Source organism: Ambystoma mexicanum, chromosome 9, assembly GCF_040938575.1.
Source record: "Ambystoma mexicanum isolate Mex_15411 chromosome 9, UKY_AmexF1_1, whole genome shotgun sequence".
NCBI classification, from domain to species: domain Eukaryota; kingdom Metazoa; phylum Chordata; class Amphibia; order Caudata; family Ambystomatidae; genus Ambystoma; species Ambystoma mexicanum.
Genome location: NC_090931.1, coordinates 16,618,663 through 16,641,573, shown reverse-complemented (window position 1 = coordinate 16,641,573; position 22,911 = coordinate 16,618,663). Strand labels below are relative to the sequence as shown.

At 45.7% G+C, this 22,911-nt stretch overlaps 1 protein-coding gene across 2 annotated transcripts in view; it reads left to right on the top strand.

Annotated features, from left to right (window-relative positions):
• LOC138487609 (uncharacterized) overlaps positions 1–22,911 on the top strand; it is a 508,482-nt gene that overhangs the window by 112,236 nt on the left and 373,335 nt on the right. For both annotated transcript variants that reach the window (XR_011274510.1, XM_069614083.1), the window contains exon 4: positions 6,384–6,537. Coding sequence is in view for 1 of the 2 variants with exons in the window: in XM_069614083.1 (XP_069470184.1) it covers positions 6,384–6,537 (154 nt within the window). In the remaining variant the exon portion in view is untranslated. The remainder of the gene's footprint in view (positions 1–6,383; positions 6,538–22,911) is intronic.

Genomic DNA, 22,911 nt, shown 5'->3' with positions numbered 1-22,911 from the left:
CTCAGCAGAAAAATATTTCTGGGAAATAATGTGTTCAGCGGTCGCTCTAAGAATGGGTAGTTTGGGTGTAGACTAATTCCTCTTTGTGGTGTTTCACTTATAAAACTTTGTGTTTTAATATGGAGTTGTTTCATGGTGAAAATCTGCAAACGATCTGTTACGACATAGTGCTGATTCAGGAAACCTGGTTCGATGTGGTGCCACTTCTGGATGGATTCACACTTCAGGCAAAGTTTGCAAACAGAGTGAATAAGGGAAGACCTTTTGGAGGTCGTCTAACTGAAGTAAAGAATTGTCAAGGGAGATCTTTCCAAAAGTTTAATACTGTCTCTGAGGCATTGTTGGTAAATGGTGTTTTTGATCGTCATGGTAATGTAGTGATCAAAACACTAGTGATAAACATTTATTATAATTCTGTCAGAGCAGATTGATGATGTGATCAATGAGTTGGAGTCCACACTGATTAAATGGTCTAGGCAAGACGCTACTACGATAATAACAGCAGGAGATTTCAATTGCGCATGTCCAAGTGTAGAATTATAAGTTAGACGATGTGAGGAATGGAGTGTGTGAAGCGATAAATAAGAATGTTGAGGGGGGAAATTAAAGACTGTTGGTAAACAGGGGGTCCATCAGGGCTGTGTCGTCACCCAGACACTGTTCAGTCTGTACATTGCCGACCTCTGGGAGGATAGTCTTGGATGGGGTGGCTATCCTCCTAGATTTGAGGGACTCAAAAGTAAACGGCATAGCCTATGCAGATGTTCTGATTTTGCTTGACTTTACCCCGTCTGGTCTACAGCGCTCCTTTGAGGGAATTGCCTCTTGTTTGAATAGTAATGGTCTGGGATATATACAGTTTTGCTGTGGCACAATTGTTCCCGGCCGAATTGACTGCGCTCAATTGGGCTGCAAAGCCAATTTTGCCACGGCCAAATCTGCCTAAACTCAATACCCCCTAGCCATCCCCATACACTCACCCCCTACTTACCTTTTTTCCTTCCGCTCATATTCTGACCCTGTGGCGTTAGATCCGTCCTTCCTACACAGGTCGAATCTGACCCCGCAGGGTCCGCTTTTCTTTTTTTTCCCCTGTCACCACCTCCAGATCTCCGGAAGCAGGGGACACTCCAGCTACCCCCAAAGGCCATCACTGCCAAACATGGGGAGCGGGGGACGCCCCCGCTCCCTATGTTTGGAAGTGATTACCCAAATTGGTTGTTTCCAAGCGATCAAATGGTGCTGGCCGAATTTGGCCAGATTTACCAAATGGTCAATTGGAAACGGACAATTTGGGCAATATCATAGTCTGGTCATTAACCCCTCAAAATCCATCACACTGATTATAACTGGTAAAAGGTTCAAGAAACACTATTTTTGGACAATTAATAATGAACAAATTAAAGGGGTTGTTTCCTTGTGTTACTTAGGATTGACTTTCTCAGTGAAAAATGCCTTCATAACAAGGAGCAGAATGAAGGATAAGGCGAGGGCGTGCATCTCCCTGATGAAATCAATTAAGTACATGTTGTGTGCTTTTTCTCTACTTCCGTTAGTTGAATTCTGTCAAGGAAAGGTATCAATGATGGCATTAAATGGGACAGAGGTGATTCCATTTAAAATAATCGTATTTTGACATCATTGAAGACGTTGTATGGCAACAAGTCCTTAGTTTGCCCAAATCTGTACCAATCATCGCCATAAAATCAGAGCTTGGGCTGCAATCATTGTTACTATATGTTAAAGTTATCACCCTACATAGGAAGGTGTTGAGTATGCAAAGCCCGGGTTTGGGCTTTATTTTGGATGAAATGTTGAGAAAGCGAGCTAACTTGTATCTTCAGAATTTCATTAAAGGTTGTAAAAGCTTTATGGAGATAACAGATTTAAATGAAGATGATTTGCTCTGGGTTGTGAAAAAAAAGATTGGAAGTTAGGACAACATTGTGCACAGTGAAGATTTATTAAGACTGAAATTATACAGTAATAGTAAATTATATTTAATGAAATTTCCATCGCAGATACATAGAGCATGGTTTATGAAGTTTCGGCTAAACTGCCGGCCTACATTCAAGATATTGGAGACTCTGCCCTATAGGCTGGCCAGAAACTCTTTCGTGTTGCAATGAAATGTGAGGCAATTGCAGCCATTTGAATAAAGCACGTTGGTCCCTTTGGCAATTGTACTTCCAGAGTAATTGCAACTGACCTCTGGAATAGATTCATGAATGGAACGCAGCTGTCCTTGGTATTGGCGTTAGTGAGATTTTTAATGGTTGCTTTTACAAAATTGAAATCATTTGACAGTAAAGGGGAGGACATGTGGGAATGTCCAATGAATGTAGTAGAATTGTTTCTTTCAGATAGTCTTTTTATTTTCCTCCGTATTATGAAATAGAATGAGAGATTTGTAGTTCTTTTCTCCTGTTCCTTTTTAAAGATTTGCCTGTAATTGGTTATTTTTCATCTTTTTCTCTTTTCTTTCTTCTTTTGATGAAGTATAATCATTTTAGGTGCTTTCTGTAGAAAAAATGAAATAGTTATTTGTTCATTTCTTTTTTTATTAAGTATGATTTATTTAGTACAAACTTTTTGTACACATACACTATTAAAATGAAAAATAATCAAGTCATTACAATAGTAAACACTTCATCAAAATACAATTGTCACCAGCGCGAATAGGTTAAAAAGTGCATAGGAGCAACACACAGGGAGTGAAGAAAAGACAAAAAGGAACACTTCATTATAGAACACAATTTACACCATCAAATAAATGAGTTAAAAAACACATAGCAGAAATACCAAGGAATTGTTGGGGAGGAGCGAGTGGCTTTGGCTAGCTCTCCATGCACCCCACTAGCGCTTTACAATTAGTCAAGACTTCTAAGCACTATAGCACTGGGAAAGCTTTTTTTCATGCAAAATATTCACACAGAGGCGTGGCCAGTCACTAAATAAAGATAGTTATTTGCATTTTATATTTCAATCCCAAGTATTAATACATTGTAAAATAGCTTTGTTCAAAACACATGGTAAAAAGCAGGCTCTCTGCCAAAGAGGAATGTGCTTGCGCTAAGAATAGATCGCAGAGCTTGTGTGCGGTGCTGCAGCACTGAGTCTAAGGCTGGAAGAGTGGATGATCAACTGGTCCTGTCAATCACAGGCCAATGGAGACTAAAAAAAAGATACAAGGCACGACATAATAGCGCTGCTTTTCATTGAACAGAAGGATCCTTGGATTTCTCAGCACTTAGCGTTAAGTCCAGCTCCTGGCAGTAATCTGTAACCGCGTTCAAGGAACGCTGTAAGCCCATCGATGTATAGTCAATAAGGACAATATAATCGGCAAACGGGTATTTCATTGGCAAGGTTCCACGCTTAGGAGTATTTGTTATGGTATCCTTAAAGGCCCGATTAAAATCAAAAATATATAAGCAGAACAAAAAAGGCCCCAGACACAGCCCTGGTGCAAGCCTCGATTCGCAGGAACCCATTTAGAGTATGAACCCACCTGATCCAGGCGAACCCTGAGCCTATTATAAGCGTGTATCGCAATCAATAAATTCAAAAGGCCACCTGGACACCCCTGATCGTACATTTTATTTTTTTTTTTGTATTTTTTTTTTTGCATGGGGTACCTCTGCAAATGCAGTCAAATGCCTTAGAGACGTCCAGTAAGGCCTAAACCACACTGTTCTATTCTTGTCCTTGGCCTTCTTACGGAGTAACTGCAAAGTAAGACAATTAGAAATAATGCTAACTCCTTTTTTGAAAACCTGATTGAAAGGGGTCAATGGTATTTGCCGCCCTTGCTCAGCTGTGCAGCTCTTTCAATAAAAACACACTAAAATATTTAAATGAACTGTCTAAAATTGCTGTTGGTCTATAATTATTCGGGCCAAACCGGTTTCCTTTTTTTTATGAATGAGAACAACAGTGGCTTCTTTGCATGTTGTAAGGATAATGTGCAAATGCCTAACCTTTAAAAACAAATCATGTAAAATGTTTGCCCATAGGTCTGGGTCAGATTTGAGAGTGGCAGGGGCTCTAGGCGATTTAGCAAGTAATCTTGCACGTCTCATTAACGTCAGGTCAATAGTAATGCCTGTCCAACTTGTCTTAGTTACATCGTAAACTATAGTGCTATCAGCAAGAACCCTCTCAGTGTTTGCACTGTACAAGGAGGTGATGTGCTCTTCCCACGTTCCTGCCAAAGCTGGTTGAAGTTGGAGGGCAATCTGAGTAATGGGTTCTTAAGTCAATTACCAAAAGTCTCTAGACCTACTAAACATCATCCCAACCATTCTCTCAGTGTCACAATTCAATTTCTGCATTTTCCGGGTTTACGAAAATGTCTATATTGTTGCTTGCGTTTCTTAATAGGAAGGAAGCTGTGGACACCCTCCTTTTTCAACAACCTGACCTTAATTCGTAGCTCTTTCTTATGAGTTTCATTATCAAATGTATGGAGATGTGGTTTACTGAACCTACTACCTTGCTTAATGACAAAGGTTGAGAAGCCTTTTAGGATGTCTTGCCAATATAGTTCATAACCATCAGGGTGTAAAGAGGCCAATCCCCCCTGGTTATGCTCCCTTCCAATAACGTTGTTTAATCGTACTGATACTGATGGTTTCCAGAGAAGTACATGATTACGCTCAACCTCCACCTGCAAAGGCGGGCGATCTAAGCCATGCTCTCCTAAATACTAATCTACGGTCAAGATGAGTTCACTACCTTTGAGGGACGTGGCAACCTTCATTGTGATACAAATTGAGGAAGTCGCCCCGTTAGAGCAAGTTTTAGCCTGATGAAGTTCACCAAGTTTATTTCCATTTACCAACGTTAAGCCCCCGTCAAACAAAGCCTCCCTTGTAGCTGTGCCCCTAGCTTTTGACTCAGAAGCAAACTTGTTCCTGCTAAATGGGTTCGCTGAATTAAATTCAAAACAATTGCTATTAAAATCACCCACGAGCAGAACATTTGTTCCACCAGTCACAACAATAGCGAGCAAAGAACATAGGTCAACCAAAAAGGAGTCTGTTAATTCTTATATTGTGAAAATAAACATTAACAATAGCTAAGTATATCTGGCTTTGATTTGCGTGGTCCCACCACTTCAATTTCACCCCCAAGATGTTAGGGTCGTTGTCCAACAATAAATCAAGGTTACCTCTTTATGAATCTTAATAGCACATAATAGGCCCCTCAGTGGACGGCCCTTTTCCCCCTGACCGGCGGGACAAGGTACCCTTCAAACCCATCCAAATATGGTCTATCACTCCTCCACGTTTCTTGCAGGGAAATGATATGAAATGAATAACACAGATCATGTTGACTTGAGAAATGGTTGAAACCTCCGGTATTGAATGTTTAATCAGGATGTTTTTGTTTTGAAGGGAGCGTACTACAGTGTTCCACTCATAAGAGACTAGCCTATTGCCTCCCTGTTGATCGTGGGTCTTTAAACCTTCTATTCGTATCAACAGAGGTTCCCTAAAGAAAAGAAGTGTGTTTGTGTCCCCACCTACATGGCAACATCTCCCTGAGCATCCTCTGTAGCATTACACAGCTCACAACCCAGTGACTTAAATTGCAAAGACTCACTCAGGACAATATTGTGTACCAAGCTGGACTAAAACCCAATGTTCACCTTGTCGATAATACTTCCACTGTCCACAAACTCTACATATAATTTGTTAAACAGGGCTAAAATATATTGTCTATTCAAAGGAGACTATCCTCGCAATGTAAACTTGCGCTCCAGCGTCAAGCCTTGGCCATCTAATCCCCAATCAGGCTTTGCGCTGGGTGCAGGTGTTAAGCGGGCTTGCTTGTTTGCACTATGCGCCAGTTTTGGTAAGACAAAGGGTCCCTTCGGGCATCTCGGCTTTGATTTCAGATTTAAGTTTTGGCTCTCGGAGGTTTTTGAAGATGACATTTTGTAAACGTTTTATGATGTTCCTCCATAGTTTGGAAAATCGGGGACGCTTCAGTGTTCCGAGCAAACTGTGCCGTTTCCTCCAAAGCCGGTAATGTGCTAGTGCGTCTTGGCGCGTCCACCATTGAGGGGCGAGAAGGTATCCGGTTTCCATCATTCTCGGCCCCCAATGATAATTGCAGACTTTTCCCCTCCGTGCTCCCAGCAATTGAGTGTGTTGTCAAAATAATCATGTTGGGTGATTTCTGTAGAACAAATTAGTTATTACAGTTTGGGTAAGATTAGTGTTGTCTTTCTTCTCATTTCTTAATGTTTTGCTTTTTTTAAATTATTTTTTGTGTAAGGTAGGATCTTTACCATAAACACAAAAAAGAAAATCTGCTAAGAACATAAATGGCTTGCATCTTTGCAAATGTGACCGTAGTATGCACCTCGTTTTCAGATACAAGCACTATGAGCGCTGGGCTACAGCCAATGACTTTTCAGTGGAGAATATTGTCAATGATGGCACCACCACCTACGAGACCAGACTCGGTGCTGTGGCAGACCTGGAGCTCGTCATCTCGTGTAAGCGGCTGGATGACGACATCATGGTGGTCAGTGCACTCCTACACTTTAATATTTCATATCTGATGATGCGATTTTAGAAAAACATGGCATGAATTTTATTTTAACAAGGTTTTCATGTCTTATTTTATTATTTTTTCTGCTCTGGTTTATGGCATGCTACATTGCAATGTAGTTGTTGCTTCAAAGCACCTGGGAAGCAAGGGTAGATGTCAAGTGTCCTTGCCGCTAAACCTTACGGTTGCCTTCCTGATTTGGACTGGGTAAAGAGGCGATCCGGCGACTATCATAACTAAACTAGGGAGGGCCACTTCATGACACTGACTAGACAAAGAGAGACCGAGAGAAGGGGTGTGGGCGAGGAATGTCAGGGAACTAGTGCAGTGAAAACATAGGGTTGTGTTCATCATCCTAAGAAAGCAGATGAAAGATACCGGTGCAGCTGGGAGAAGGGCGGTGAGGGCCCCAGAGAGTTGGCAAGGGCAGTGAGGGCCCCAGAGAGTTGGTGAGGGACCCAGAGAGTTGGCAAGGGTTGTGAGTACTGTGTCTGGGGCCTCATCTGTGGTGGAGGGGGCCAACTGTGAAACCCCCAAAGTACATTTTTAAGTGTTTGGACATCAGGGTACGAGGACCCTGGAGGGGCATGAGAGTATACAGATGGGGGACCCTGGAGGTGTGTTAGTACAGTTGGGGTTGGGGGAGGCCTGGATGCGCATGAGTACAGTCAGGGGGACCCTGGAGAAGCATGAGAATAGTTGGGGTGAAAGGGAGGGGTGGCGGCCTGGAGGTGTGGACTCAGTGTCTGTGCCTCATGTCTGCATGAGGGGAGTCCTACTTAACAAGCGGATCAAAATGGGGATGGTGGAGGTGGGGTAAGGAAGGCATGGTATCGAGGTAAGACAGACACAAGTGACCACACTTCAAGGGTGTTTATTGAACTTCAACAAGGGCGAGATAAACGCCTATCTAATCCTAAATCTACAGATGGGATCAAGCTATGACCATCAAATAATAACAATGCAGTCCTGGTGGTGTCTTGTCAAAATAAAAGGGCCTATACTAATAAACCTTTTGCCCATCCTTACCGCTAAATGCTAATAGGGTGGGAAAATGTTCATGAAAAAGAAAGAAGTGTTCACAAAATGATAAGTCAGGATGTTCCGGCCGTTAGCCTCCCTTCTCCACATTTTCAGCACGGGACATGGTGGTTCAACTGAGCATAGCACACTCTCGGGCTTCTTCGGCATGAGGATACAGTTCATTTTACCAACAACAGTGCCTTCTGTGCCCAAGTCTCTTAAGTTATCAAAGTCTCTTGATTCAGAGGGCCCGATGTACCAAAACAAACAAAAGGTTCCTTTACAAATACTCTACTCCAATGCTTGGAGAATATCTTTCCTTGAGTGACTCACGTTTCACCCTGGATTCCCCTCTGCCAGGCTCAGATCCCTTTTACACAGTTACTCTCCCTCAGCCGGGCTCGGACCAATTGCCGTTCGTATTAGATATTGAAGGCTTTCGAATGTGCACAGGGTTTGCCTTAACCCGTTGCAGGACCACTTCGATTTCACAGCTCACAATTCTACACTCTGAGTTGGATACCTAACAGAGATCTTCGAATGAGCACCCACGTGGTGCCGTACCACTCTGTATATGGTATCTATCTTGGTTTCAAAATTCAGTCACTCCTTGGATATTCAATTATATTTGCGTCGCTCATCACATACGAATCACACTCTGTTCTTTGCAGATTTCTTCATACAATGTTGCTGCTTGCAATCTTCGTTCTAACACCGACTGGTCTTCTATCAGACTCACTGGCTGTGCTGACTTTTTACTGGCGCTGCTTTTTTTAAGGAGCCAAGGACAGTACCATGGCAGTAATCACTCCTCCCCGCCTTGGCTATTGATGCGGGAGAGCCCCGGGCACCTTTGACACACACTGCACCTTTACCCTTCTTCAGCTTTACTTCTTGCTCTTCTGTTTCTTATTCTCGAGAGCTTTTGAAAGGAGTGGTTCTTCTCTGAAAAGGTTAAGGGCACTTCCCTCCTTGTGACCCTCTCTGGTCTCACCGTCTTTCTCCTCGTATTAAATTGCCATCTTGGGACTGCTACTTCCTCGTGTGTTATGCCTTACTCAGAGTGTGCTTTCGTGCTCCGCCTTTTATCCGTGTGGGGAAGTGTGATGGAAGTTCGGTGTGTGTAATGATCAGTAATTGCCTGACTCTGTCTGATCCTTGCGTTGGGACATGTCGGGTATACGGCTCGGGTGTTAGTCCGTTTTCTCTCTCATTGAGCTGTCCGTAAGAAAGTGTTTGTGTTGGGAAAGAAGAGGGGGGGGGGGATTGTGTTCCTAAGTATCCTACTTGGTAGGATGGGGAAAAGGTGTTAGAGTGAATGTGATACCGTGTCTCGCCTACCGGTGTCCCACTTCCACCCCGAAGACCCCTCATTCATGTGATCCTCACACACTGGTCCACCTCAGGAACTGGATCCAAAAGCGATGGCCGTGTCCTGGCCACCTGGATGGCAGATCCCGGCAACTAGCGGGTGAGACACCTTCAGATTTCTCACGGGTGCCAGGAAGGGGTTACAGAAATGTTGGGGAGGAGGCTTGTTTGATAATTATGGTCTTTCATTTGTGCAGTAGAAATCTTAATTTCAGTGGTATTGAGGGGCAATGTTATGTGGCCGTCCGTAATTTGCTAATCCCGGCAGATTACACTGAGTGTAGATGTGTGAGCTATGCCAATGAACTGACCATCCTCTGCCCAGAGACCAGTAGGCCAATATTTTTAATCTCAAGAGGGCAGCCCCAGCTGTCCACGCTTCTGGGATTGACGGGTGAGTTGGTTAATACAACCCATTTGCTGCACTGTAAACCAGTACATGCATAACAGTAAACAGCAAAGGCTTTTAAATAAAAAGGTTAACCATGACGTTATTTAACAATATGTTTTAATTCTTGTTTCTAATTATGTACTCTATCAAACATGGTTCCATGGCCAGCAACCATTGTGTCTGGTTAATGGCCTTGGTATACGCCCTGGGTGTAAAGTCACTCTCTGTAGTTGGCCCTTCCCTTCATTGCCCAAAGCCATATTGCAGCACTATGATCCTACCTGCAGTGCCCCCCGTGTATTGCCCACTGGCACTGTGCAGGGAGGCCATGGCACAGTGGCTCACCCTGCACTGTCCTCTGGGCATATTCCCCAGCCATGCCCAGCTGGCACTGTGCAGGGAGGTATACAGATACAGGGCAAAATCCCAAAGTTTTTGTTTTCGGGGAACCAATTCTCAAGAAGGGGCGTTAATCAGGAAACAGAAAATCGTGCGTGAAGCACAAAGAATTGAAAAACCCCTCACTACTAAAACCCAAGGGGAAGTAGAGATTGACCGATTGTCATCACATACAACTTAACAACACCATAGACATATCACACAAATACACATTGCGGTGAAACTCATTGGAACTAGAGGAAAATTAGAACAATCCAAGTAGGAAAAATATATATAAATCTTACTTTATTAATAAATATTAAAAGCAGTATATATTCATACAGTAGTGCATCACAAAAAACACAAAAGACGACTGTCTATACAATAGGACATACAATGGGGAGAGTGGAGATTTTATCAGTCCTCTTTTCGCATTTGAAACATTCGACTATAGCGGTTATGCTTAAACGCTATTAGAGAAAGAGTGTCGACATGTTTCAGACAGAAATCAGATTAGATACGTTCTCAGGTATCCATTCAGGAGTAAGTAAAATGGCCATCTTCAGGACAACAAATTTCTTTATGATGAAGCTGATGTGTAGTTTAGATGAGACATCTTGGATCTAAAAGAATGTATGCATAATTAATTAATTGGACGAGATGCATGATTTTTAAAGATTGCAGTTGTCTTCTATTGGTAATGTTCACATGGTTTGCAATGTGTAAAAATGTTTTAAAAGGCAGTACATATAATCTATAGCCTACACAAGGTAAAACAGGTGTTGTACACTTCAGAAATAAGACAACATAAAACATACAGGTAACTCGAAGTTGAGTGACAGAAAAATCGGAGCAATCTCTTACTTATTTCCACTGGGTCAAGTGTGCTGGTGTAGATGCAAACGTTCATCCGTCTCAGAGTTATTTTACATACGTTTGGCGGCACACTAGCGGCACAAATCGTAGGAACTATGGCAAGGCTCACCACATCCTATTTTTTTTAAAAAACATATTAAGTTATGTTCACATATTTTATTAAATGTCAAATGTTTATGATCATTTAATGTAAGCAAAGGTGTATACATATACAGAATTATCTAGCATAATTTAGGTGTTAAGAGAGTTTCCATAAAATGAATTGGAAAATGACGAATCAGCTGCTAATGTTCCAAAATGAGCGAGAGAAGGACTTACAGATAGTTTCATCACCAGCGTTCTTTCCACTATATTTTAACACCGCGTCTTTTGATTGTACAAAGAAGCTGCATGGAAGGGTCAAAAGTGAATGCAACCAAAGATGAAGGTATGTATCCTTCTGTAGATGGAAACGGATAGGGGGAGACCCAATAAGTTGCTTGTGTAACACACGAGAAAAACTTTGAAGAGAGAAAGATGCATAAAGAATGCACACTAAGTGATTTAACTCAAGAAACTACCGTGAATGGCTCAAGGAAAGGCTCTTATATTAATCGTACTGGGAGACCGGGCATATGGGCGTCCAACAAACGGGTTTAATGTTGGTAAATATGTCCAAATATGCGACGTTCGTCGGGGTCTAACAAATATGAAAAAGAAAAAACAACAGATTACAAATCTGTGCAGTATTTGAAAAAGTGCCTGCATGATAGGTTAATTTCAGCAGCAGCTGTCACCTCCATGTTAGTTAGAAAGACAGATTCGGGAAAGGCGTATAGTGAAAAGAATTTTTAGTGAGAAAAAACTAGCAGGGCATGTTTACCTGGGTCACAGAGAAGCCGAGATCAATCGTTCGCTTCGGGTGCTGGCTAACCTCCAACTGGAGACAGCGCGAGCAAGTCTGTTTTTAAAGCCTGAGAACAAGCGCGAGCTGACGTGAGCATTGTGTCGAAATCAACATGCTGCACGCATGTGACCAAAGTCACATGATTTTCGATTACTGGAGTGTGTGATTTAAAGGTATACTACACATGTGCAAAGCACAGTACTGGTTACCCATAGCAACGAATATTGCATGGCACATACGGTTGCTGGATCTATTACTAAAACAGTACAGTAAAGTCATTCCAAAAAATCATTTTTCAAAGAGACATCTAAGAATCTCGAAGCATTAATGCGAACGAATATTGCGTTGTTTTTATAGAAAGAGCAGATTCAGGATCACTAGAAGAGGTAGGAAGAGAAGAAAGAACTTCGGGTGGTACAGGCCAAATTATTTATGGGGTGACATGCCAGTACATATATAGCCATCCGGCCGAAGATGGAGGGTACATAAGAAGGTCAAAATGGTTGGAAGATGCAATGATTTAGGATAGGAGGTTGTTCTATTCGATGGATGAGTTTAAACCTTGATTCACCGTATTGAGGTTATAGATCCATCTTTGTTCTGCCAGAGTTAGTGTCAACTCTCTATTGCCCCCTCTTGGTGAGGATGGAATTTTTTTGATAACAAACCATAATAGCTCTGTATGTTTATGGTTAGCTGTTGTATAATGGGCGACCAGGGGTTTCTTTTCGGTTTTATTTTTAAGACAGGATCTGTGTTCACAGATTCTTTGTTTTATCATTCTACTGGTTTTTCCTATATAGAGTAAATTACAGGGGCCTTTAATGCCATAGATAACCCACTCAGAGGCGCAATTTGAAAAAAACCTGAGGTTCCAAATTTTACCATTAAGGTCCAAAGTCTTGCAGTTGTTTGTCAGAGAACAAACTGAACAATGACCACATTTATAGTGGCCTAGAACTGGTGGAAGATTCCAGAGGGTAGTTTGAGTCGAAGGAGTCGATTCCTTGGGGTAAGTATGGACCAGCATGTCCCTCATATTTCTTTGGCGTTTAAAACCTCAGTTGTATCGGACAGAAATCTTAAGTAGCTAAAAGATGCCAATGTTTCTTTATTGTTCTACGTAAGGCGTTGCTAATAGGACTAAACGTACTTACGCATGTGATTCTTTTTTCTGAGATGGTAGGCTCTGGGTGGAGACATCTGTCTCTATTTGTATGTTTGGCTCTTTTGTAAGCTCTGTTGATGAATTCTCTTGGGTAACCCCTGGTGATAAGCCGCTGCTTAAGATCCTTTCCTTCTAGGATAAAGTCACTGTCGTCAGAGCAGTTTCTTCTTACTCTGAGAAATTGACCTACTGGTAGATTTTCACGTAGGCTCCGGGGATGGAAGCTATTGAATCTCAAAAGTGTGTTTTTATCAGTTGGTTTACGAAACAGCTTGGTTTTCAAAAAGCCAGTAGCCGTTTTATAGATTGACAGGTCAAGAAAAGGGATGGAATTTAAATCGTACCACATAGTAAACTTAATATGATGATTGTGATTATTAAGCCACTCAAGAAAGGATTGAAGGAGAGTAATGTCACCTTTCCAAATGAGGAACACATCGTCAATGTAACGTAACCATTTGACGATGTGATGCTTAAATGGATTTGCAGGCTCATAGATAGAGGTGGACTTGAAGTTATCCATAAAAAGGTTTGCAAAATCTGGGGCGAATGTTGCCCCCATACTCGTGCCATGGATTTGTTTATAAAATGTCCCCTCGTATAGGAAGAAGTTTTCAGTGAGTGCGATCTTGATGCACTCCATTATAAAAGCCGTGGGAACTTTATTGTGGGAATCTGTGTGTTTGTTAAGATAAGACTCCATAATGGACAGGCATTCCATTTGGGGGATGCTCGTGTACAGAGAGGTCACATCTAGGGTAACAAGAAGGTCTGTGGTTTCTAGTTGCATCGAATCCACTATATTGATCATATTTGTTGTGTCCTTGACAAAGGAATTCATAGATCTTACAAAGGGTCTATGCAGGGAGGCCATGGCACAGTTGCTCACCCTGCACTGTCCTCTGGGCATATTCCCCAGCCCTGCCCAACTGGCACTGTGCAGTGAGAACATGGCACAGTGGCTCACCCTGCACTGTCCTCTGGGCATATTCCCCAGCCCTGCCCAACTGGCACTGTGCAGTGAGAACATGGCACAGTGGCTCACCCTGCACTGTCCTCTGGGCATATTCCCCAGCCCTGCCCAACTGGCACTGTGCAGTGAGAACATGGCGCAGTGGCTCCCCCGGGACTGTCCTCTAGGAATATTATCCAGCCATGCCCAGCTGGCACTGTGCAGGGAGAACATGGCGCAATGGCTCCCCCTGTGCTGTCCTCTAGGTATATTCTCCAGCCATGCCCAGCTGGCACTGTGCAGGGAGGCCATGACACAGTGGCTCACCCTGCGCTGTCCTCTGGGCATATTCCCCAGCCATGCCCAGGTGGCACTGTGCAGGGAGGCCATGGCACAGTGGCTCGCCCTGCACTGTCCTCTGGTATATTATCCAGCCATGCCCAGCTGGCACTGTGCAGGGAGGCCATGACACAGTGGCTCACCCTGTACTGTCCTCTAGGTATATTATCCAGCCATGCCCAGCTGGCACTGTGCAGGGAGAACATGACACAGTGGCTCGCCCTGCACTGTCCTCTGGTATATTATCCAGCCATGCCCAGCTGGCACCGTGCAGGGAGGCCATGGCACAGTGGCTCACCCTACACTGCCCTCTGGGCATATTCCCCAGCCATGTCCAGCTGGCACTGTGCAGGGCGGCCATGGCACAGTGGCTCACCCTGCACTGTGCTCTGGGCATATTCCCCAGCCATGCCCAGGTGGCACTGTGCAGGGAGGCCATGGCACAGTGGCTCACCCTGCACTGTTCTCTGGGCATATTCCCCAGCCATGCCCAGCTGGCACTGTGCAGGGAGAACATGACACAGTGGCTCTCCCTACACTGTCCTCTGGTATATTATCCAGCCATGCCCAGCTGGCACTGTGCAGGGAGAAAATGACACTGTGGCTCACCCTGCACTGTCCTCTGGTATATTATCCAGCCATGCCCAGCTGGCACTGTGCAGGGAGGCCATGGCACAGTGGCTCACCCTGCACCGTCCTCATGGTATATTCTCCAGCCATGCCCAGCTGGCACTGTGCAGGGTGACCATGGTACAGTGGCTCACCCTGCACTGTCCTCTGGTATATTATCCAGCCATGCCCAGCTGGCTCTGTGCAGGGAGAACATGACACACTGGCTCGCCCTGCACTGTCCTCTAGGTATATTATCCAGGCATGCCCAGCTGGCACTGTGCAGGGAGGCCATGGCACAGTGGCTCACCCTGCACCGTCCTCAGGGTATATTCTCCGGCCATGCCCAGCTGGCACTGTGCAGGGTGACCATGGCACAGTGGCTCACCCTGCACCGTCCTCTGGGTATATTTTCCAGCCATGCCCAGCTGCCACTGTGCAGGGTGACCATGGCACAGTGGCTCACCCTGTACTGTCCTCTGGGTACATTCTCCAGCCATGTCCAGCTGGCACTATGCCTGGGTGCTGGACGATTTCTTTCTGCCCGTGTGTTCAGTGTCTGAGTAGACTACCCACAACTAGACCGCCAGGTTAGCCTCGAGTCCAGCTGACCTTCCCACAGGTAAATGTGGTATGGCAGCCAAGGCTAAACTTGAAGGATGGGGCAGGGTGGTTAAAGGTACGGCACACACTTTGTAACGCATAAGGCAATGCCCACACACTTGTAACCAATAATCTATCTTTATATATTTTCTGTGCAGAGAAATGGACCTTCAGAATTGCAGGTAAGAACTTTCTAAAATGGTTAGTTTAGGGTCTTCGCATGCCACCCTTCAAGTTAGAATAATCAGGAGCATTATTTGGCCACAAGCGGGCACCCGGGAACACATGTTGAGACAGTTCTGGTTGGTTAGAGAGAATGGGTGCTCACTCTTGGTTGTAGGAAAGCAACCCCCAACTGTCCCAGAAGTTTGGAAATAGTTTTGAAGTGAAAGATCACGAGCAGCTGAGACCATCTCCGGGTTATCGACGGTGACTCCATGGAGAAAAGACTGTTCTGCACAGAAGGATGTCTTCAGAGGTACCAGAGGTGTTGGTGGGTCGGGGAGTAAGGTGATTTGATCTGGTAGACATCAACCCAGGTGAATTCGCCACAAGTTTCAGGCGGTGGCTGTCACAAAGCCAAGTGGGATTAACACCAGTCAAACACATAAGGTTAAGTGAAAGGTTTATTAGGGTCATCGCAAACTTGTGCCATGGTGAAGTAAGCTGCAGTGCTACTAATGCACAGGTTCCCTAGACGATTCATGCACCTTGTTCCGCCTCCGGGTTCAGGAAATGGCTTATCTAACCGGGAACCACAGTGACTTCTCCTTCAAATAAAGCAACAAGTCCCAACGTTTCCAAGGTCTTTCTCTGGGGTTCCCTTCTCTGGAGGTGTCATCAGTTCTCAATGTTTTTCAAGAAAAGGTTTTACAGTCCCTGGCTTCAGCAAAAAATAGTCATTGGGGTTCAACAAAAAGTATTTGTTTCATCATCCTGAATCCTACTGCCTCCTCCCAGGATATAGGACGAGTTGTGAGGGAGAAAACTTGTACACATCTTTCACCTCCCAGGATATAGCTTCCCTTTTCAGTCCCTCACCTTTTCGGGGGTTCAAGTGTCCCCTCAGGTAGCTCTTGAAACTGTATATTCAGGTAATGGCCTTCTTGTCCTCAACACCTGGGTGACCCCTCGCCTGTGCCTTGATCCCTGCATGTGCTTGCATGTTAGGCTTGGACAGTGGTAGAAGCTAGGGATGAGTGAGATGGACTAAGAGCCAAAGATTGCACCCAGGATTGACCACCTGGGATTCTCTGCAGTTTGAGGAGGTAGAGAGTAGTCTTCCCCTCCCTGTGTTGCAGTCCAGATTCTAGTCCCCAACAACCCGTTCTGGTCTACCTCCTAAACCAGTCGCAAGGGTCTCAGACATAAGGGGGATCTTCCTTGCAAACAAAATCCAGTTGCCCTTTTAGGTGTAGCAAATGTTTTGAATCCAGCTGCATATTAGGAACAGCGAATGGATGAATTTTAGTTGAACCCAGTTGCATTTTAGGAGAAGCAAAGGTGAACTGCAAAGGTTTTGAATCTATGTGAATTTTAGGGATAGCAATTGTTTTTAATCTCTAGGGTAAGTATTACGCACCACATCGTTGGACTCTAGACAGAGGTACGGCCACTCACCCGCACGCATTTGCCTTCATACACAAACGAAGACGCAACGCTTCTGACATCAGAATGCAGCTATGTCCCACGACAACAATTCAGTCTCGCTGGGCAAATAACGAGTCTCCTGCACTCGCGCACTCTCGTGACCTCACACCACCCAGCCACATGCCTGGTAAACATGGCTAGCTAACTGGGGCCCCGCCATCGCTCCCAACCTCATTTTGCCAAATGCGCACACGCACTATAACCTTTCTAACAATGCTCCCGTACCTTGGACTTCAGTCCCCTGATGACACCCCCCAAGCACTTTTCCTATTCCTTTTTTCCTTCTCTTTTTTCTCCTCCTTTTCCTTCTCCTCCTCCTCCTTCTATTTGTTTTCCTCCTTTCCCTTTCTTATGTCCTTTTCCTCTTTTTTTAGCTCTTTTCTTCTTCTCCCCTCTCAGTCTGGGGCGGGAGGACTATCGGGAAGTAATCCAGTGCCAGTCATATGCTAGAAGGGTCTGTAGTTGTGGATGGCCCGGCTGCTACCTGGTGTGCCCCCCAGAGGGTGGATGGAGTGGGGCTCTGTCATAATCTGTGCTGGGCCTGATTATGGCTATGAGTGCTGTGATGTCACTGACATTCTAGGTGGAGTGTTGGTGTGGTGATGTCACTGGGACTCTAGGTGGAGTGTTGATGTATGTTTGGAGTGCAGAGTTCTACTGGTGTCAGTTGGACCTAATATGCAGGGCTGGATGGATGTCCCAGTGCTTTCTCTACTTAAGAACTAAGAGAACTAAACCTACATGTAAACTACTTACCTTCTGGTGTTCCTGATTGGGGAAGGAGGATTAGTTTATATCACTGGAGACGAGGATGGTTCCTGTGCTGCTGGGAAAGGGCAGCTGGTGAGGAGCGCTGACTTCCAGGGTGACATCCATCAAGCAGGTGGAGGCTGCAGGCTGGGTAGTGCAGCAAAGGTTCAGGTCGGTGTCCGGGTCCAGTGGAGGCATTCTGCAGGCCAGGCGGTGCAGAGGTCTGAGCCAGGCCCCATGTCCCAGGTTGGGGGTCTTGGCTGGCGGCGGCGGAGCGGCAGAGATCCATTGGTTGCCAGCTCTGTAATGGCTGGAGGAGGTCAGCCTGCGTAGTGCGAAGGGGCTGGTGGGTGCTCTGCATTCGACCGCGGAGCTGTGCGGCGCGAGAGCAGCGGAGTCTGAAGTGGCCTCAGTGTGTCGGATGAGCATAGTGGACGGGAGGAGGTTCCCTGCTGCGGTGGCTGGGCGGCGCTGCATTGAGAGGAGCGGTTCCGCTGTGGGATGGAGCGGAGAGGCCGCCGGACAAAGTGCTCTACGCCTGAGGTTGGTGATGAAGCGAAACTGGGGCGCCAAACTGCAGGTGCGTGGGTTGATGGTGCAAGGGGTCCGAGCAGCGTTGTTGATTTCATCGTATTGGGAGTAGTTGTGATGACGTCAGCTGGAGGAGGGCCGACGTCGGTTGTAGGAGGACTGGCGTTCCAGCAGCTTAAGCTGGAACACAATGTTGATTGCCACAACGGAGCTTACTTGGAACGCAGAGTGGGCTGCGCAGTGTGCGTATGCAGGCTAACTGGGGAAGTAACGACGGAATGTTTCCCTGCCGCAGAGTTTTCCCAGGAGTGTTCTTGCATGGAGAATGGGAAGGTCAGCCTGTTGGTGCTGGACAGAAAAGTAACTCGGGGAAGCAACGATAGGATTTTTCATTGCCGCGGAGATGTCTCAGGAGCGTTCACGCATGGATAATGGGAAGGTCAACCTGTCGTTGGTGCCGGACAGAAAAGTTTTATTTTTTGCGTGTGTCGAGTTGTGGCAGCGGCAACAGGTTTCCTGCAACAGGCGGCGAGGATTTGCAGAAGGTCCGAGGGAGTTGGACCCGGATCCATGGCGTTTGTACGTCGGGACAGCAGAGTTTGCTAGCCCGAGGATTAAAATAAGGTAGGTGTCTGGGGAGGCCGGTGTCATTATTATGCTGTTGTATTTATGTTGTGGCCGCTGGGGTTAGTAAATATATGGAGTGGGTCATGGGTCAATGTTACTTGTTTAAGGCCTGTTATGGTTTATATTCTGTTGTTGTGTTTATGTATGTGGCCTGCTGTTAGGACATGTCCTTTGGGTTTTCGGTATGGACTCGTGGGTGTGGGGTCCATGGGAAATGGTAATGTTTGTTTTTACAATGTTTTCTTTGCAGGTTGGTTGAAGTGGACACGTGGGTGGGGGTATGGCGCAGGAACTTTAGCGCCATGTCACTTGCATCCATTTTGTATTTACAATTACCTGCCGTGCATTTTGTTGTTTTGCATTTCAGGGACATGTTGGGGTTTGGCGCAGGGACTTGATCGGGTTATCCCTCACTTTGGGGTTTTACATGTTGTCCTGCGGTGTCTTGTTTGTTGTGTTCGTAGGGGCATGTCCCCTGGTTACGTGTGGATGATGCCAGTGTTTTTGGTGGCAGTCGGGTGCTGCCTGGGTCATTTTGGGGGCAATGAGGTGCTGTCTAGCGGTCAGTGAGGTGCTGTCTGGGTCATTTTGGGGGCAATGAGGTGCTGTCTAGCGGGCAGTGAGGTGATGTCTGCGTCATTTTTGGGGGCAATGAGGTGCTGTCTAGCGGGCAGTGAGGTGATGTCTGCGTCATTTTTGGGGGCAGTGAGGTGCTGTCTAGTGGGCAGTGAGGTGCTGTCTGGGTCATTTTAGGGGGGCAGTGAGGTGCTGTCTAGCGGGCAGTGAGGTGATGTCTGGGTCATTTTAGGGGGGAAGTGAGGTGCTGTCTAGCAGGCAGTGAGGTGCTGTCTGGGTCATTTTAGGGGGGCAGTGAGGTGCTATCTGGGTCATTTTTGGGGACAGTGAAGTGCTGTCTGGGTCATTTTAGGGGGCAGTGAGGTGCTGTCTGGGTCATTTTAGGGGGGCAGTGAGGTGCTGTCTAACAGGCATTGAGGTGCTGTCTAGGTTGTTTTAAGGGCAGTGAGGTGCTGTCTGGGTTTTTAAGGGTAGTGAGGTGCTGTTTGAGTAAGTCATGGGGACAGTGTGTGTTGTGAGTTTAGTGTAGGATCAAAGTTGGTTGGAGTTTTTGGTGTTGGACATAGACATGGTGGCCACATGTCTGTGTGGGGATTAGATGGTGAGTGGGTTCGTTTTGGTTGCTATGCAAGGGGTCTCCGCGGTGAAGGACTTATTGTTTGTTCTTCCATTGTTGTGGTTCATTCAGCGGGTTTGTAGCTGAGTGGGTTCAGGTTCTGGGGAGAGACTGTGGTTTGATTTAGTTTTTGTGTTTTACATTTTAAGATCTTGGTTAGATGTTGGGGTGTAGCGGTTCGGCTCAGGGGAAGTAGAAACAACACTGAGCCATAATCGGGCCCAGCACAGATTATGACAGACTGCCTGGTCTCCGAGACACAGTACTCTGTTTTCCCCTTGGGGAATGCCAAAGTTGGGGAGATTTTTACACATGGAAGCATCTAATGTACACGTGAGTCGGAGGTCCTACCGAAGATGTAAACCATCCCTCTTCAGAAGAGCCAGGCTTCACTCCAGGAAGAAGGGGGGCTGTTTGGAAAGTATGGCTATTCACACACCCCACACTGGTATTCTGAAAACTAGAGAATCCCCCATAATGTTGTTCACATAAACTGAGACAAAAAAGAATGCAGGAATGTAATAACAGTGCCCCATAATGTGGTTCTACCTTATGTTTAATACAAAGTGTGGCAAAGTGGTGGGTGGACTAGGGCAGGAGGGTGGGTGTTCAGGGGGTACCCCCCTGAAAGATTTTGTTTAATTAATTTTAATGATTATAATATGTTTAGCAAAAGGGGTTGGTTCCAATTTTGTTGTGCCCTTTCTCTCGTTCTGTGCACCCCTTGAAGAGCAACTCCCCCTCCCCTCTGTGAGTCTGTGTTCAGCTCCCTTTTCTTTTGTCGTGAACCTGTAAAGCACGCGCAGCTGTGTGCTGGTAAGCACGCGCAGCTGTGTGCTGTTTCCCTGGCCGGAAGCTCCTATGGCTGCACAGTTCTCTCGTGGTGGCCTTCGCGGGTCATTCACCTCACTTCCTGTCTCGCCTGTGTGGCGAGGGAGTTGCACATTTTCACACAATTTGGTTAATCAGTGAAACTGAAAACTGTGTGGAAATGTGGAACTGTCTTAAGGGCTTCAGAAAATAGCCAAGGCTTGGTTTACCAACGTCCAGCACGTCGATGATTTGCGACTATGTTTTAAGAGCGTTCCTTTTAAACGTGCCATTATTTTAATCAGAACACAATATTTAAGTACTCTTTATTTTTTCAGCGACATTTCTTCCACACATGTTTTTTTAAATGTTCATATCACATACAATATCTAATCCCCCACACTAGCGTGAGATGGGGGTTTAGATTCTATAAAAGACAAGGAGGCGAGTATTATGCATTTCAATCTTTATTGAGAACCACAGCAGCAAAGAATAAAAAACTTTGTAAAACGAAATTTTTCCAATAAACACAACGTTATAACAATGTAATGGGAAACATCCCAGTCCAACATGGTGGGCAGGTCATGCCCTGGAGGTAGTCAGTAGGGAGCGAGCCAGTCCCAATATAGGGCCATTCCTTTAGCAACTCCCCCTCTTTCTGAAGCTGATCCTTTTCACACGACCACCGAACAATTTCTCTACTTAGAACGAAGAACAAACTCCCATGGAGACGCCGGACTGAAACCTTCTGCAACTTGGAGCGGAATCTTCTGCTTCTTCCTGCATCGAAGCCATCAACTGAAAGCTGAAACAACAACCAACACCAGTAAGGGTGGGTGGGTGGGATAATACTCGCCTCCTTGTCTTTTATAGAATCTAAACCCCCATCTCACACTAGTGTGGGGGATTAGATATTCTATGGCAAGACAGGAGGCTCATATTATGCAAGTTCAAAGCCCTTGCATTACATTCACTGCTACATGAGCAATACGCTTATGGTAAAATGTCTTAAAAGTTGACTCCCTTGACCAGTCAGCTGCTTTTAAAATCTGTTCCAAACTACCCCCCAGAAAGGCTGCTTTAGAGGCCATAGCGCCTCGGACTGAGTGGGGACCAAAAAAGGAAGTGTCAACCACCGCCTCCCGCATAACCCATTTGATCCATCTGGCCAAAGTAGAAGGGGAGACCGGCTTATGGGGTTTCCTGTAGGAAATCAGCAGCTGAGAGGTATTGGGAGGTCTAAAACCTTCAGTTTTAAGCTCAAAACATTTCAAACAATTGACCACACATAATTTACAATCTTCAGGAAAAGCTGGATAGGATATCGAGGAAGTCAATCATTTAGTCCTTCGTGAGATAAAGAAAGTAACCCCCTGAGGGGTGAACATCTTATTATCCACATCCAAAGCTCTGATATCAGAGACGCTTTTAATAGACACTAGACATAGTAACATAGCAAGTTTGGCAAATAACTGCTGCTGGGACAGTTCTTCATTAAGAGGCCAGGACCTGAAGAGCTGCAGCACCATATTAACGTCCCAAAGAACTGAATACTTCGGTTGTGGTGGAACCTTAATACGGATAGATTTGAGGGCCCTTCGCACCAAAAAATGCCTACCCACTGGTTCCCCTTTTACCAAAAGGTGACCGGCTGAAATAGCTGAACGAAAACCATTAACAGTCCTTTAGGCTTTCCCTTCCTTAAACAACTCCACTAGAAAATTAACCACTTCTACAGGAGGGGCAGAAACTGGATTGAGGTGCCTAGCCACACACCAGCCAACCCATCTGTTCCATGCTGAGGAATACCCCGCCTTAGTAGAGGGCGCCCAGGAGTCCCTGATGACCGTCATAGAGTCTTGCGAAAGCCCTCTGAGGCACCAGGAAGAGCTGAAATCTTCCAAGCCATAAGGGCAAGGTGTCCCTGCAGGACCAACTCGTGAGGGAGACCCTCTGGATCCACCAGCAACAGGGGATCGGGAGGGAGAAGACAGGGAATATCTACTGCCAATTCCAGAAGGGCCGGGAACCAAACCTGAGGGGGCCAAAAGGGGGTAACCAGAACCAGAGGCACCGCCTGTGTGCGAACTTGGACCAGAACCCGAGCTATCATGGCAAAGGGAGGAAAGGCATACCCCAACTGACCCGACCAATCATGGAGGAAAGCGTTGGTGGCCAGAGCTAACGGATC